The 13,883-nt window shown below is 43.8% G+C and overlaps 11 protein-coding genes across 11 annotated transcripts; 7 read left to right on the forward strand and 4 right to left on the reverse strand.

Moving 5' to 3' along the window:
- Window positions 1-351: 351 nt before the first annotated feature.
- NEMIN01_1729 (kinesin family member 22) lies at window positions 352-1,812 on the forward strand (the record flags this gene model as incomplete). The annotated part of the gene is made up of 1 exon (XM_051477671.1): window positions 352-1,812. One exon carries the CDS (start codon window positions 352-354, stop codon window positions 1,810-1,812), a length of 1,461 nt encoding a protein of 486 aa, XP_051333631.1.
- Window positions 1,813-2,080: 268 nt separating this feature from the next.
- Window positions 2,081-3,049, reverse strand: NEMIN01_1730 (transcription factor STE12; the record flags this gene model as incomplete). Its single annotated transcript, XM_051477672.1, has 1 exon — window positions 2,081-3,049. The coding sequence occupies one exon, from the start codon at window positions 3,047-3,049 to the stop codon at window positions 2,081-2,083; it is 969 nt and encodes a 322-aa protein (XP_051333632.1).
- Window positions 3,050-3,228: 179 nt separating this feature from the next.
- On the forward strand, window positions 3,229-3,837 carry NEMIN01_1731 (uncharacterized protein; the record flags this gene model as incomplete). Its single annotated transcript, XM_051477673.1, has 1 exon — window positions 3,229-3,837. The coding sequence occupies one exon, from the start codon at window positions 3,229-3,231 to the stop codon at window positions 3,835-3,837; it is 609 nt and encodes a 202-aa protein (XP_051333633.1).
- An 886-nt stretch (window positions 3,838-4,723) lies between these two features.
- On the reverse strand, window positions 4,724-5,218 carry NEMIN01_1732 (DNA-directed RNA polymerase II subunit RPB7; the record flags this gene model as incomplete). The annotated part of the gene is made up of 1 exon (XM_051477674.1): window positions 4,724-5,218. The coding sequence occupies one exon, from the start codon at window positions 5,216-5,218 to the stop codon at window positions 4,724-4,726; it is 495 nt and encodes a 164-aa protein (XP_051333634.1).
- Window positions 5,219-5,357: 139 nt separating this feature from the next.
- NEMIN01_1733 (pumilio RNA-binding family) lies at window positions 5,358-6,719 on the forward strand (the record flags this gene model as incomplete). The annotated part of the gene is made up of 1 exon (XM_051477675.1): window positions 5,358-6,719. One exon carries the CDS (start codon window positions 5,358-5,360, stop codon window positions 6,717-6,719), a length of 1,362 nt encoding a protein of 453 aa, XP_051333635.1.
- Window positions 6,720-7,384: 665 nt separating this feature from the next.
- Window positions 7,385-7,558, reverse strand: NEMIN01_1718 (uncharacterized protein; the record flags this gene model as incomplete). The annotated part of the gene is made up of 1 exon (XM_051477660.1): window positions 7,385-7,558. The coding sequence occupies one exon, from the start codon at window positions 7,556-7,558 to the stop codon at window positions 7,385-7,387; it is 174 nt and encodes a 57-aa protein (XP_051333620.1).
- A 44-nt stretch (window positions 7,559-7,602) lies between these two features.
- Window positions 7,603-8,817, forward strand: NEMIN01_1734 (uncharacterized protein; the record flags this gene model as incomplete). The annotated part of the gene is made up of 1 exon (XM_051477676.1): window positions 7,603-8,817. One exon carries the CDS (start codon window positions 7,603-7,605, stop codon window positions 8,815-8,817), a length of 1,215 nt encoding a protein of 404 aa, XP_051333636.1.
- A 340-nt stretch (window positions 8,818-9,157) lies between these two features.
- On the reverse strand, window positions 9,158-9,964 carry NEMIN01_1735 (ecotropic viral integration site 5 protein; the record flags this gene model as incomplete). The annotated part of the gene is made up of 1 exon (XM_051477677.1): window positions 9,158-9,964. One exon carries the CDS (start codon window positions 9,962-9,964, stop codon window positions 9,158-9,160), a length of 807 nt encoding a protein of 268 aa, XP_051333637.1.
- Window positions 9,965-10,030: 66 nt separating this feature from the next.
- Window positions 10,031-11,350, forward strand: NEMIN01_1736 (adenosylhomocysteinase; the record flags this gene model as incomplete). Its single annotated transcript, XM_051477678.1, has 1 exon — window positions 10,031-11,350. The coding sequence occupies one exon, from the start codon at window positions 10,031-10,033 to the stop codon at window positions 11,348-11,350; it is 1,320 nt and encodes a 439-aa protein (XP_051333638.1).
- An 891-nt stretch (window positions 11,351-12,241) lies between these two features.
- On the forward strand, window positions 12,242-12,997 carry NEMIN01_1737 (uncharacterized protein; the record flags this gene model as incomplete). Its single annotated transcript, XM_051477679.1, has 1 exon — window positions 12,242-12,997. One exon carries the CDS (start codon window positions 12,242-12,244, stop codon window positions 12,995-12,997), a length of 756 nt encoding a protein of 251 aa, XP_051333639.1.
- Window positions 12,998-13,033: 36 nt separating this feature from the next.
- Window positions 13,034-13,522, forward strand: NEMIN01_1738 (uncharacterized protein; the record flags this gene model as incomplete). The annotated part of the gene is made up of 1 exon (XM_051477680.1): window positions 13,034-13,522. The coding sequence occupies one exon, from the start codon at window positions 13,034-13,036 to the stop codon at window positions 13,520-13,522; it is 489 nt and encodes a 162-aa protein (XP_051333640.1).
- Between the last annotated feature and the right edge of the window lie 361 nt (window positions 13,523-13,883).

The following is a 13,883-nucleotide window of genomic DNA, read 5'->3' on the forward strand; positions in this document are numbered from 1 at the left end:
CGAGAATAACTATAGATTAATTTGTGGCACACACACTATGCCTTACCCTAAATATTTCACGAAGAGAGATGTACAAAGTGCTCCTGCACTGTTCACTCGAGATGTAGTATGATTTATACTCGAGAGCATTTTACACCTGGTAATTAAAGAGTATAACTAAAATAAAAAATAGGCGGGATAGTAAATTCAGCAGAACAGAAATTTACAGGCAGTAGGAGACTGTAAAAGCATACAAAAATGGATAAACAGCAGGATGCTGATGTACGCACTATCTTGTACAGGTATTGTCCGAAGACATTCGATTCTCAATAAAATGTAATTAATGATTTAGTAATTTCTTTTTCTTTATGTATGGCTGCCAGTGCTACTGCAATAAAGACCATTCTCCGGGTAAGACCGCCGCACAAAGAGAAAGGACTCCGCATAAAGGGAAACACGGTGCACTTAGACAAGAACGCACAGGAAGAGCTGCTGTTTGTTTTCGATGCCGCGCATAAAAGCTCCAGCACACAGCAGGATATTTATGCAGAGGTAGAGTCGTACTTGGACAACATCGCAAGAGGAATAAACACATCTATTTTGGCTTACGGTGCTACAGGGTCGGGAAAGACGCACACGATGTGTGGGACTGCAGAAGATCCAGGGATAATCCCCAGGATGGCGGAAGCCCTATTCGGGCGGTACAGCGAGACACTTTCCATTCTTTTCAAGGTTCGCATAGAAATGTCGTACATTGAGATATACAATGAAAAGGTGTACGACCTGCTGGGAGAAGACCACACGCCTCTCCCCGTGCGCGAGGACTCAGAGGGGAAGGTGGTGGTGCAGGGCGTGCGAGAAGAGCCTGTTGCGAATGAGAAAGAGTTTTATGCGCTCTTTCGCAAGGGAGGACAAAGAAGAAAAAACGGAAAAACACTTTTAAACGTAGAAAGCAGCAGGAGTCACGCGATAGTCTCTCTTTTTGTGGTGCTCTCAACCGACTCAACAATGGTGAGAACAAAGATCAATCTTGTCGATCTGGCGGGAAGTGAGAACAACAAAAGAACAGGAAACGAAGGAATGAGCATGGTTGAGAGCGCGAGCATAAACAGAAGCTTGTTTGTGCTCAACAAAGTCATAGAAAGCCTGGCAAAGGGAGCGTGCAGAGTTCCTTACAGGGACAGCAAGCTGACAAGAATTCTGCAGGACTCTCTTGGTGGGATGAGCGACTGCGCGCTGATTGTGAACATCACGGGAGACTCGTCTGCAGAGACAGCAAGCACGCTGGCATTTGCAGGGAAGAGCAGACAGGTGAAGCTGAAGCCCCAGAAGGAGAAAATTGCATACAACAAATGGACAGAGATCGTAAGGTCTGGGGTGAAGAGTGCAAATCACAGTGCAAACAGCCAGTGGAGAAAGCCTGTGAGGCCGTTCTGCGCGGAAGACAGAGGCTTTGTGCCGAGTCTGAGCAGTAGAAGTAGCAACTATCGAGAAACAAGCGAAAATAAGCCATACAACGCGATAGACAAGCTCACTTCAAAAGGCATCACAGATAGGCTGAAAAAGGAAAAAGATACGAGCAAAAAGATAAAGAAGGTGCGCGAGCATAAGCTGCAGAGCCTGGAGTCCGTTTTGGAGATTGTAAACAGTGGGGACTTTCTGAGGATCAAGTCTCTGCCGATGATAGGCGACCAGAGAGCAGAAAAAATCATAAAGTACGCACAGAAAAAGGCCATATGCGATATAAGTGAGCTAATGCAGGCGGGAATAACCAAGAAAATAATTGCAAAGCTAGTGGGAGAGACACGCAGTAGCGAAGATATTAGATGCTAAAGAGAAATTTGGCGCTTGCATCAATTGCAAAGATAAAGACAAATTCGTACAGAAAAGGATAAGAGCTTTTTGGTGGCAGCATATATCTTATACTGCTCCTGCTTCTCTAGAGGAACATATGCTCAACTTGCATAAAATGACTTGGCTGGCTGTGGTAGAACAATAAATTGATTCAAGAAAACTTGAAATATTTCTGGGGCATCTTTGGGCTATTTCGTGATTTTAGGAGAGAAAGACGCAGGCTGATAGAAATGAAGTGCTTTTTTATTTATCCTCTTTGAAATCCACTGCTATTTCCAGAGGTGAGTTTTTTGGGATTGACAAACGAAAAGTCCTCTAGCTCAGACTTTTTATTACTGCATCCTGTGTCAAAGATAAGAGACTTTTCGTACGGCTGGGAAAATGAAAAGTTGTCTCCCACAATGCTCTCAATGAACGCTGAGTCATCGGAGAAGAAGTCCAACTCGTTGAAGTTGTAGTTTGTAGAGGCATTTGGCTTCTTAGAGGGCTGTATAAACTGCTGAATATGGGAGGTATATGATGTCGGTGCAGAGGAGAACACGGGAGTGGGGTTGGGAAGGTTGGAGTCCTTGAAAAGATCTATTTCAATGGGCGCAATGCCACTGGAGTCTTCCAGTCTCTGCATGGGCTTCACGGAGTTAGGTATTACCTTCTTTTTCTCTTCCACTTTTGTGTCTCTAACGTACGTTTTCAGGTTTCTCTTCTGCTGCGCAAATGTCTGCGGCCTCTGCATCCCGGGCATTCCGCAGATGTATTTGCTGTAGGTGTACAGGTTTGTCTCGCGTCTCAGATCGCGCTCAAGGGCATCGCAGAAGAGAGCATCCTGTGGGACGGAGTACCAGAAAAAGACCTTCTGTTTTTTCTGTGTGCGAATGCACCCGTTCTTGTAGAGAAACTCAAGAAAGTCGGACCGAGGAGACTCGAGGGTTGCATCGATCCCTGGCTTGAGGTTTCTCAGATCAGAGAACACGCCTTCCTCAAACTTCTTGTGGCTTGCAATGTGTCTCCCCGCATTTTGAAACCTCCACACCAGAATTTTTACAATGTCTGTGCCCGTAATGTAAAAATGCATGTTCCACAGAATGCAGTGTATGTAGTCTCCGTTCTTCAATTGGTACTTCCTGATTCTCTCGCCCTCTCTAAAGTCTTTGGGAGAGTTTGCTAAAAAGTGAAACAGCTCTTTATCCCCCTGCTCTTCTAACTGGCTATAATTCATAATCAACAAGACGTGTTCAGGTTATATTCAGGTTTTGAAACAGTTTCATGGAGACGGTTTCGTAGAACAGCAAATAAACAATGTTTCCGAGAATTGAAAATTTCATAAAGCAGCAAATAAACAATCATTCTGAAAAATGAACTTTGTCTTTCTTTTTATGCAAAATTTCTGAGGAGAGCATGCCAAGAGTCAAATCGTCCCCGCAGGAGCCGAAGCGAGTAAAAATAGAAACTCTCACAGAAGACGCGATAGCCACTGTGCTGAGCAAAGCCAATGATTACACTGTTTTCAGAAAGCAGGGAGACTGCATGACAAACGAGTATGCAAAAACACTATCAGAAATGCTGGAGAAAATGAGCGCGCAGGAAGAGGACAAGGAAAACCTCTTCGCAAACGAGAGTGCACCAAAGAGCGCGAATAAAACAGTCACTCTAGCCACCTGGGCAATAAAGCTGATTGAAGCCTCTGAGGGTGTGCTCGAGCTAATTGTCTTTGGGGTGATCAAAGATACGAGCGATATTGTGCAAAGCTCTTTCATAAATAAGAGAGTGTCCTCGCACTGTGTGGTCTCCAAGAGCACAACGTATCTGCTAGAGGGCGGCCTAGACACCTCTGTAACTCCGTATCCTGGCTTCAGAGAGGAAGTGACCGAAAAGTTCAAAGACGGATTTCCAATGCAGTGGCGGTCGATAGTCAAGGCAGAGGCGCAGCGGATTAAAGAGGTTGAGGGAAGAGAGCAGCTCAAGGCAAAGTATAAGCCCAGAAAGAGGAGAAAGTATTTAAACTAGGAAATGTACAAATGTGCTGGGATGGAGAAAAGCTAAAAAAGAAAAATAAATAAAACATCCAAAGAGCTGCAAAGGTTCTGTGACTATGCGATTACAGTTTATGAAAACATTCGAGAGGCTCAAAGATGCATCAATCTCTCTTTGCTGCAGATGCATACTTAAACAGTAGCAGTACTGCTCAATATTAGAGCCATCTGAGCACCGAGATAAGAAATGAAACAGAAGAAATGATATATAATCCTTTAATCAATACAGAGATATACCATTAAATGATTTTGTTCAGTTATGTACCTTCTATTACTGAGCACACTAAACATAAGAGCAGGAGAATAGCCCGAGCTCATTAGACCTATTTTATACTTAGTGACAGTTAAACTTAGGATGGAAACCAGCACACTCTCTTTTCTCTGCAATAGCTGTATATCGTACAATGCCATTATTTAAATACGAGAGCAGAAAGGGTTAACACAGTACAATAGCCCAGAGCACCAATCAATGTTGATAACCAGAGAATAAATGAAATAGTAAATTACCAAGTAATCTACACCTCTGCATCCTCTGTTCTTCCTCAAACAACTCCAGAATAACCCGAGAATTAAACCGTACTGCACTTTTTACTGAAAATTTAAATAAATTCTATGTGTAAACTTTGTAAATATTTCCTCTTGCTGTAAATGCATAAACTGAAAAGATTCGAGTGCTTGTCCGATGGAAGAAGAAGAGCTAAAGATAAATAAGAGCCATCTTTATTAAAGAAAAAGTGCACAAAAGTACTTACTGTATATATAACTGGTTAAACACGCCCGAGAGTAATTGGCTGTTCTAGATATCCGTAGAGAGTAGAAGAGAAGCACTCTGCAGAGGAATCTTGGCGATCTACACTGCACTACTGTATATTGCCGAGATAGTCATCGTTGATTGTACCCACACCGAATATCTTTGCAGGCTCCACCTTCACTCCTATCAGCCGGAGCCGAACTATGCTATCCTTCACTATTGCTGCTCCTCCATCGTGCTGCACTATGCTGGAGTATGCGCCTGCCTCTATGAACTGCCCAGAGATCTGGTGCGTGCTCACAAAGACAGAGAATGGCCCGATGAAGCAAAACATCCCCATTTTGTTTATCTCGTGGACCACCGCATTGGCAACTTCGTTCTTGGAGGGGTACAGAGTCAGCGCAGAGTACTCGGCTAGGAAGGTCCCTGCGCCCGTTGTTTCGTCTATTTCTGTGGTGTACAGATTGTCTATCGATATTATGCTGATGATGTATCCGCACTCGGCTGTGCACTTTCCCTCGACTTCTGCAACGAGCCTTTTGCGGACGATCTCTTCAAGTTTCTTCCCCAAGTACTTTGGCTCCAGTATTATTCTTTCTTTCATCTTCCTTACATAAAACATGGGATGGATAATATGAGAATAATAAAAGAAAAGAAAGTACCAACCAAAGAAGAGAAAATAAAGAGCACCGTCTGCCAGGGGAGAAAGTATTTCACTACGGGGGAAGTAAAAATTTGCAAAGATGTTTGAAGAGAGCAGCAGCAAATTAAGAAAGAGCGCAAAAGAGATAAAAAGCATGGAAACTTCAAATGGAAAAAGCATCCAAAATATGGACAAAGAGTGTACAGATATTATCGAAGACGCCTTCAACCCAATCAAATGCACGGCTTGGCAGTCAAAGAAAAACTTGGTCGACCGGATAGAAGAAGATCATCCGACGCACAAAAGCATCGAGTACAAAATCATAGAAAAAAAAAACCATCTTCCGCCCATAGGAAAAGGCCTGCAAGATAAAAACAGAGGAAAGTACATTCTGCTGAACAGCATAAAAATAGAGTCAATTTCCACGGGAAGCTCGCCGGACACACAGAGGGACCAGTTTTTCGAAGAGGTCCAGGCATTTGCCAAGAAGCGCGGGATATCTTCTGCAGGGAATCTCATATGCGCAATTTCCAAGGACCAGGAGGGAAGCAGATTTATCCAGAAGAAGCTCGACACTGCAAGCGCAGAGGAGATAGCAATGACTTTCCAGGAGATATGCCCGTGGATTGGCGATCTGATTGTTGATTTATTTGGAAACTATGTGGTGCAGAAGTTCTTGGAGATAGGAACAGGTGAGCAGCGGGGAAAGATCTTCCAGGCGATGGAGGGCTCGGTTATTTCGCTGGCTCTGCACATGTACGGGTGCCGGGTGATACAGAAAGCGCTGGAGTGCAAGGATATAAATAGAAAGATTGTAGAAAAGATAAAGGGGCACGTGATTGACCTCGTGTGCGACCAGAATGGAAACCACGTAGTGCAGAAGTGCGTTGAGTGTGTGGACTCTGACTTTGTGATCAAAGAGTTTGAAGAAGACGCAGTGTCTCTCAGCCGGCACCGGTACGGGTGCAGAGTCATCCAGAGAATATTTGAGAACAGCACAAAGTGTGCAAGCGCAGTGGATAAGATAATCAACAACGCAAAGCTTTTGGTAGAGGACCAGTACGGGAACTACGTAATCCAGCACATTCTGGAGAAGGGGACGCATGCACACAAAAGGAAAATAATCTCAGACTTATCGGACAACATTGCAGAGTACAGCACGCACAAGTTTGCATCGAATGTGATGGAGAAGTGCGTGGTGTGCGGGACGCCAGAGGACAGGAAGCACATGCTAAGACAGCTGAGATCGGCAGTGGGGGCCTCGGGGGAGGACATTCTCATATACATAACAATGGACAAGTTTGGAAACTATGTCATACAGAGACTTCTTGACGTTTTAACCGGGGCTGATAAGGAAATCCTTATCTCGCACCTTAAGATGAACATGTCAGATCTAAAGAAAAGCTCTTATGCCAAATGCATTGTATCGAAGATTGCGCTTTTAGAGGCTAAAAAGGAATAAACACTTTTAAATAATCTGCACACCCCTTACTATCTACTAATAATATTTACACTGGACTATGCAGCAGTCTGCTCAATCAATGCTCGAATCTGCAATAAAGTTCATCTACTTTAAACCCGAGTATTTGGGTGTGCAGAAAATAATTCTAGAGATTCATTACAGACTAATTACTTGCACACATAATAATAGTACACTAGCACTGACCGATCTATAATCATGCACAAGTATGGAAAAGGTTGCTGCATTAGTGTTTTTCAGTTAGCAGAAACAATCTTTAACAGTCATTAAATACTCTGCAGTGTTAAGAAGCATGGAGATATTCTGTGCAGTAAAATTTCTGAGTTATTCTCGGGCTATAATTGCTATAGCAGCACAAGACTTATAATGATCTCTTGTGATGGATACAAGCTATCTATGACTAGATGATAAATCTGCGAGAACACTTAGAATAAGAAAAAGCAGAGTGTATTGGACAGCTGTGCAGATATATTGGGAAATACGAAGAGATTAGTGGAAAAAGGAGGACTTCCTCCGGTGAAATATTCGTAGCAACCAACTGGCATCAACCAGCGCGCACAGACCACATCCTTAAGAGACGGTGACTGCACGGCCAGCAGAGCCGCGTTGCTTTGCTGCAATGTAAGTTAGCCGGTAAAAAAATAAACTTATTTATTCTTGGATACATACTTCTTCTGTTTCTTCTGCTGCTTCTCTGGCTCCTGCTTCTTTTTCAAAACGAATCCCTTGGGGATGTTGGGGATGGGAAGGTCCTGAGGGTTTGGCGCATCGTTGAAGGACGCCCCTGCAAATACCTCTTCTGTGCTCTTTGTCTGCTCCATGCAAGTTTTTTCTTTTTATTTTTTTATTCTAATGGCCCTGGGCAATGAACAGTGTTAAAGAGCGAAAGCCAGAAGAGCAACAAGATAACAGAAAAAAAAACCAGAAACTATTCAAGTTTCAGGGAGTGGGAAAGCATCTCAGCGTATTAAGAGAGTGCACAGCCCAGATAAAAGAGATTGAAGAGAAAGTCGCTGCAAAAAAACAGAGATTAGACGCCAGAATCGAAGAGTTCAGAAAAGCCACGGGACAGAAGGAGCTGTACGACACCAAAGACGAAATCCAGAAGAAGATAGAAGAGATCCAGAAGGAAAAGGGAACCATGGGCGCAGAGCTGAAGCAGGCAGTGCAGGAGCTCAAGACGCTCTCCCACGCAGTGGGCGAGGAGAAGAAGAAGCTCAACATGAAGAGCACTTCAGAGCTCAGAAACAAGCTCAGCATAATTGACAACAGAATCATAGAGAGGCCGCTGAGCTCAAAAGAAGAGAAGGACATCAGCACCGAGAAGAACAGAATCATCAAGCTGCTGGCCATGCAGGACATCTTCAAGGAGAAAGACGAGAAAATCAAGGAAATGGAAGACCAGAAGAAAAAGAAGGAAGCTGCGTTCTCCATAAAAAAACAGGAGCTTGACCTGCAGATAAAGAAGCTGGCTGAGATCAACAGCAAGCTCGGAAAGATCAAGAAGACAGCATACTCAGAGGACATCAAGAAGATGCAGGGTGACATCGCTGCTCTGATCGAAGAGAAAAAGAGCTTGTTTGAAGAGAAGAAAAACGAGATCGTTGTCATGGAGAAGAAAGAGAAGGAGTACGAGCTGAAGTCTGCAGAGATTGAAACAGCGAAAAAGCACAAGATGGCGCTCTTTGAGCAGGAGAAGGTTATTTCAGACCTGATGGAGCAGAGAGAGAAGCTGGAGAGCGACCTGCACAGCAACCCTTCGGAGCAGCTGAAGTCCATCAGCTCTGCGCTCAGAATGCAGAAGATGAGCGTGCAGAAGGGAAGAGCTGCAAAGATCTCCCTGCCTTTCCACCTGGTCAGCCAGCTCGTTAAGTTTAACATCCCAATTCCAAAGACGTCGGCTGACATAGAAACAACGCTCCAGAAGATCGAAGAGATCTTCCAGAACGAGGAGAACACTTTCTTGTCCAAGAAGCAGCAAATCTCTGCAAAGATTGCACAGGTTAACGAGAAGATAAAGAGTGAAAAAGAAGCCCATCAGAAGATGCCTCGCCCTGTTTTCCCACGTATCTCGGAATAATTGCAGTTAATAAAACGGTCTGCCCATTTTATCTGTTTCTTTTTTTCTTGTCTTTCTTTATTTTGTGCGCTCTTTTGCATCTTGCATCCCATGCAGTGTTCGTATATGGAAGCTGCTCTTATCTTAGGAAAATGTGCATACCATTTCACCTGTGTGTAGCTCTTCTTAGCTACTGATTAGACATGCCACTAGATACACTTTAGGTCTTCTGCCTTTTATTCTGCTCTTTGGGATATTTTGTCATATTTGCTTATGCATTTGTAGCAAAAATATACATGTATGCAATAATTCACAAGAGTAAAATAAAAATAAAGCAGTAAATACTTTTTAGATACACTTTCTATTTATTTTCAATATTGCTATCTATCTCAGAGAGCATGTGTTCAATAGTTGCTAGACTAACCATCTGTATGTTCCGCTGCAGAACCTCTCTAAACTCGTCCTCTGGTATTGGATAGTCTGCAAGCTTGAATAGTATCTGCATTCTCTGGTCGTGCTCTATCACGCCCTCTGTGATGTAGTTTCTGTGCCCTACCTCGACAAGTGCTGACGCAGCGTGGAAAAGAACGGGGAATCCGCGGGTGTAGAACAGATCAAGCACCACCGTATAGAGCGAAGGAGATAGGCGGGAAAACAAGGTAAGGTACCATCCGGCTGAATAGTCGTGTGTGCTGTTGCTTATGCTCTGTATGCTCTTTCGGATGGCTTCGGGGAGGGTCAGGTTGAGAACTCTTTCGTGCACGCTCAGCACCTTGGACACAAGAGAAAGCTTTTTGTCAAAGAGTCTCTCAATGCGGTTCTTTTGTATGGTCTTGCAGAGAATGGAAAAGGATTCTTCAGGCGTGAAGAGCTGCAGGAGGAATGCAGCGTAGTACGAGAGGCCCTGGCAGTACTCAATTGCGCTGTTGTACTTTGCGAATGCAACAAGGACATCTCGCAGCTCTTTCTTCCGTATGATGACATTGTACTCCCTGGCCTCTGCCTCAAGCGGGCCCATGCACGTGCACTCTGGGTGGACAGACCGCTCAATGTCCACCTCGATGTTTTGCAGGGCCTCCCGTGGGATTGTGGATCTTTTGAGGAGATTGAACTCTTCCTTCACAGGGCTGTACATCAGCTCCTTCCATGCGTTTGCTCTTGTTTTCATGAAGCACAAACCCGATCTGAATAAGAGTGTTTCAGATTAGAAAAGTGAAAATATTTTATTCACCCGATGACCAACGAAAACGAAGTATTTCCGCGCTACAAAGTAAAAGCACTCGAGCTCTCCGAGATAGGAGAAGAAGCCATTCTTTTTGCAAGGAACGAAATGCCTGGGATAAGACACTTATCAAAAACATACGGTGAAACAAAGCCACTGAAAGGCGCAAGGATTGCCGGGTGTCTGCACATGACCGTGCAAACAGCAGCAATGATTGAGCTAATTGTGGAAATGGGCGCAGAGGTGGCCTGGTGCTCCTCCAATGTGCTTAGCACGGAGGATAAGGCAGCAGCCGCCCTTGCAAGTAGGGGAATAAGCATATACGCATGGAAAGGAGAGACAGACGAAGAGTACAAGTGGTGTCTTCGCGCTGTTTTATCTAAGTGGGAGAATGGCCCAAATATCGTGATTGATGATGGCGGTGATCTAACGAATCTTTTGCACACTGACTACTCTCATCTGCTCCCTGGGATCATAGGACAGACAGAGCAGACAACCACGGGAACACACATCCTTGAAAAGATGCACAAGAACGGGATACTGAAGATACCAGCTATCTGCATAAACGAAAGCGTCATGAAGAGCAAGTTTGACAATATATACGGATGCAGAGAGTCTCTAACAGACGGAATAAAAAGAGCAACAGATGCGATGATAGCAGGGAAGCGCGTGCATATTTGCGGATTTGGAGACGTAGGAAAAGGCTGTGCCCAGGCCATGGCTAAAATGGGCGCAGTGGTGACGATTTCCGAAGTAGATCCTATCTGCGCAATGCAGGCTGTGATGGAGGGCTACCAGATCAGAACAGTTGATCAGGTGGCAGAAGAAGTGGACATTTGGGTCACAGCCACAGGGAATAGAGACATTCTTACAGCCAGCACAATTTTGAGAATGAAAGACATGGCAATTTTGTCAAATATCGGACACTTTAATGTGGAGATAGATGCAGAGTGGGTCTACAAGGACGCAAAGAAAATTGTCTCCATAGGAAACAACGCAGAAAGAATAGTTTTGTCGAATGGCAGGTCAGTCATACTGCTGGCTGAGGGAAGACTCGTTAACCTGGGCTGTGCCACAGGACACTCCAGCTTTGTTATGAGCACAAGCTTCTCTTGCCAGGTGCTGGCTGTTCTTCGGCTGTGGAGAGAGTTTGAAGCCAGCAGCGAGAACAGAGGCGCAGTCCTCTTTTTAACGAGAGAAGAGGACGAAGAGATAGCAAGGATGCACTTAGAGGGAATAGGCCATACTTTAACCAAGCTTACACCGGTGCAGGCAGAGTATCTGAATGTTCCAGTGTCAGGGCCGTACAAGAGCGAGAGTTACAAGTACTAATAAAGCTGACATAAACAATTTTACACACAAATATTGCAAGAGTCTCTCAATTTCTCGCTTTTTTCTGCATTGCAATCAGCTTGTTTCAGAGGTATTTGGCACGAGTGCATGAGTATTATTTGCATACGAGTGTGTGGCTATTCATTGCTTGTTGCTTTTAGTTCATTATTTCTTTTACTTCATTGTTCATTGTTCATTTGTTTGCTAATTTAAAACCTTTTTCTTCTTTTTTATTTGGTGTTTTATTGCTAGCTAGTACTGAGTGTATAGAGAACAGCTTAAGAGTTCTTTATAGCATGATTACATACTTACCTTATATCTATTTTATATCTGTAGGATGCTCTCGATTGTTCAGGTTTCATTCTATTTCTATTTACTCATCGATTCTCCAATCTTGTACACTCATTTATACAGCTGTCTCTAGCTTTGTCTATGTGCTGGCTGTTTGACACACTCTGAAGTGTATTGTGATGCAGCTCATAGACACATGCTATTCTTGGGCTGTATTTTAGCAGAGAAGTTGATGAATCTGTGCAGCTAGGAACATTCCAGTGTCTCTTCTGGCTCTACTTGGGAGCGCGCTCTGTAGCTCTCTTTTGTTCTTTAATTTCTTCTTTTCTCTCTCTTTCTCGGATATTTGCTTATTAATTAATTAACTGGCTGTTTGCTGGAGGTTTATTTGCTGTTTATTTTGCCTCATTGGCTACTGCGCTCGCGCGCCCTCTGGGCTTAGAGCAGTCTTTTTCGCATCTCCTTCCAATAGAGCGTCTAGACTCCATGCGCCGGTGATTTTTTGTGCGGGTGACCAATTATTTTGGATCACTTAATAGGCCATTCAACTGCATCATAACTATATTTCTAGCTTTTTTTATTTGTTGATAACCCGTTCATATGGACGAACATAACAACCACGATAAAGAAAAGGATACAAATAACTCTATGTCAGAGGAAAGAGAAGAAATGCAGATAAAAGGGCCATGGACCCGGGAGGAAGACGAGAAGCTGCGGGTCCTTGTCAAAGCCTTTGGGCCAAAAAGATGGACCTATATTGCAAAGAAATTAGGAGGACGAGTGGGAAAACAGTGCAGAGAAAGATGGCACAACCACCTGGACCCAAACATTATAAAAACACCGTTTACAGCAGAAGAGGATAATATTATACTATCTCTTCACAGCAAGTACGGGAACAAGTGGTCGGACATCGCAAAGCATCTCCCAGGCCGCACAGACAACGCAATAAAAAACCACTGGAACAGCAGTATGCAGAAAAAGGTTTTTAAGGACAAAAGAGCGAACAGCGTGTCAGGGGACTTTATAGCAGCGCACGCTGAGTTCCGAGAGAGCAGGCGCTTTGCACAGGATGAGCTATCGCACCCAGAGGGAGGATGGGTCAGACGAAGAACGTCGTCTGTGTTTATCCCCCCGCAGGGAAACGACAGCCTGCTGAACGCCCTCGCACAATCAGCGTATAACGAACTTTTAAAAACAAAACAGATGTATTATAGTGAAGGATACACACCTCTGCAGAGGTGGAACATTCCGCTGCAAACTATACAGAATATAAGCACAGACAAAAAGAAGACAAACTCGTCCGACGAGGAGGACGGGGTGGCAGGACTGGTATTTCTAGCCTCGGGCGAAAAATAAGTGAATAAAGCATTTTCATTATTTGTTTTTTTAATTATGAATATTAGAAAATTATTCGACGAGATTCGGAGCGCCGACTTGTTTAACGCTTTTTGGAGCTACCCAGAGGAAAAAAATCTTTCAATACTTGCAAACAGGCTATCTTATATAAAATCAGTCAGGGAGCTACGCAGTGCAGTGGCGCAGATATGCAATCAAGTATTTGAGGAAAACGAGGAAGGCAGTTTCCAGTACATAGAGGCGCAGAATCTGCTGAAGCACGCTGAGTCAGTCGTGGAAAAGGCCATAGCCACGGCGTCCGTGTCGGGAGGGCCTTCGGACATCCTTCTGAAAGAAGAGAAAGACGCGAACAAGTTTGTGATGTGGGAGAACGCGGTCATTGAGAGGCTGTGCCAACGGTACAAAGAATCGCTGATCAGCTTTACAAAGGATCTTCTGGTGCACGAGGTGCAGAAGCACATAAAGATAGTTCTATTTGGAGAGCCACAGAGTGAGCTTTCGTCGCCCGCAGCAGATGCGGATTAATAAATGTTTGTACTTGATTTCATCTCCTGCACACAGAAACAAATAAACAACAATCCGCAAAAGATTTGTGGATTCTCTTTAGAGTATACAGATATACAAATAAAGTAAATAAATTAAACTAAAAGAAAATAAAAAGATAGCCAAACACGGTTAAAACAGAGTAGATTGAGCTGATTTAAAAATAAAACGATAGATCGATTAGAGGTATAGCTTAGATTTTCAGATGGAGTGAAGTGTACTTGTGTCTATCTCTCCGAGTGGTGTATGTTTTATATTTATCCAATGCAAAACACTTCAGTGTACAGTAGTGTCTTTTTTGCAGAGCTGTGCTTTTAGTGCTCTTCCATCTACTTTTGCTTAT

This window comes from Nematocida minor (assembly GCF_024244105.1).
Source record: "Nematocida minor strain JUm1510 chromosome Unknown 7901, whole genome shotgun sequence".
In the NCBI taxonomy this organism is placed as follows: Eukaryota; Fungi; Microsporidia; genus Nematocida; species Nematocida minor.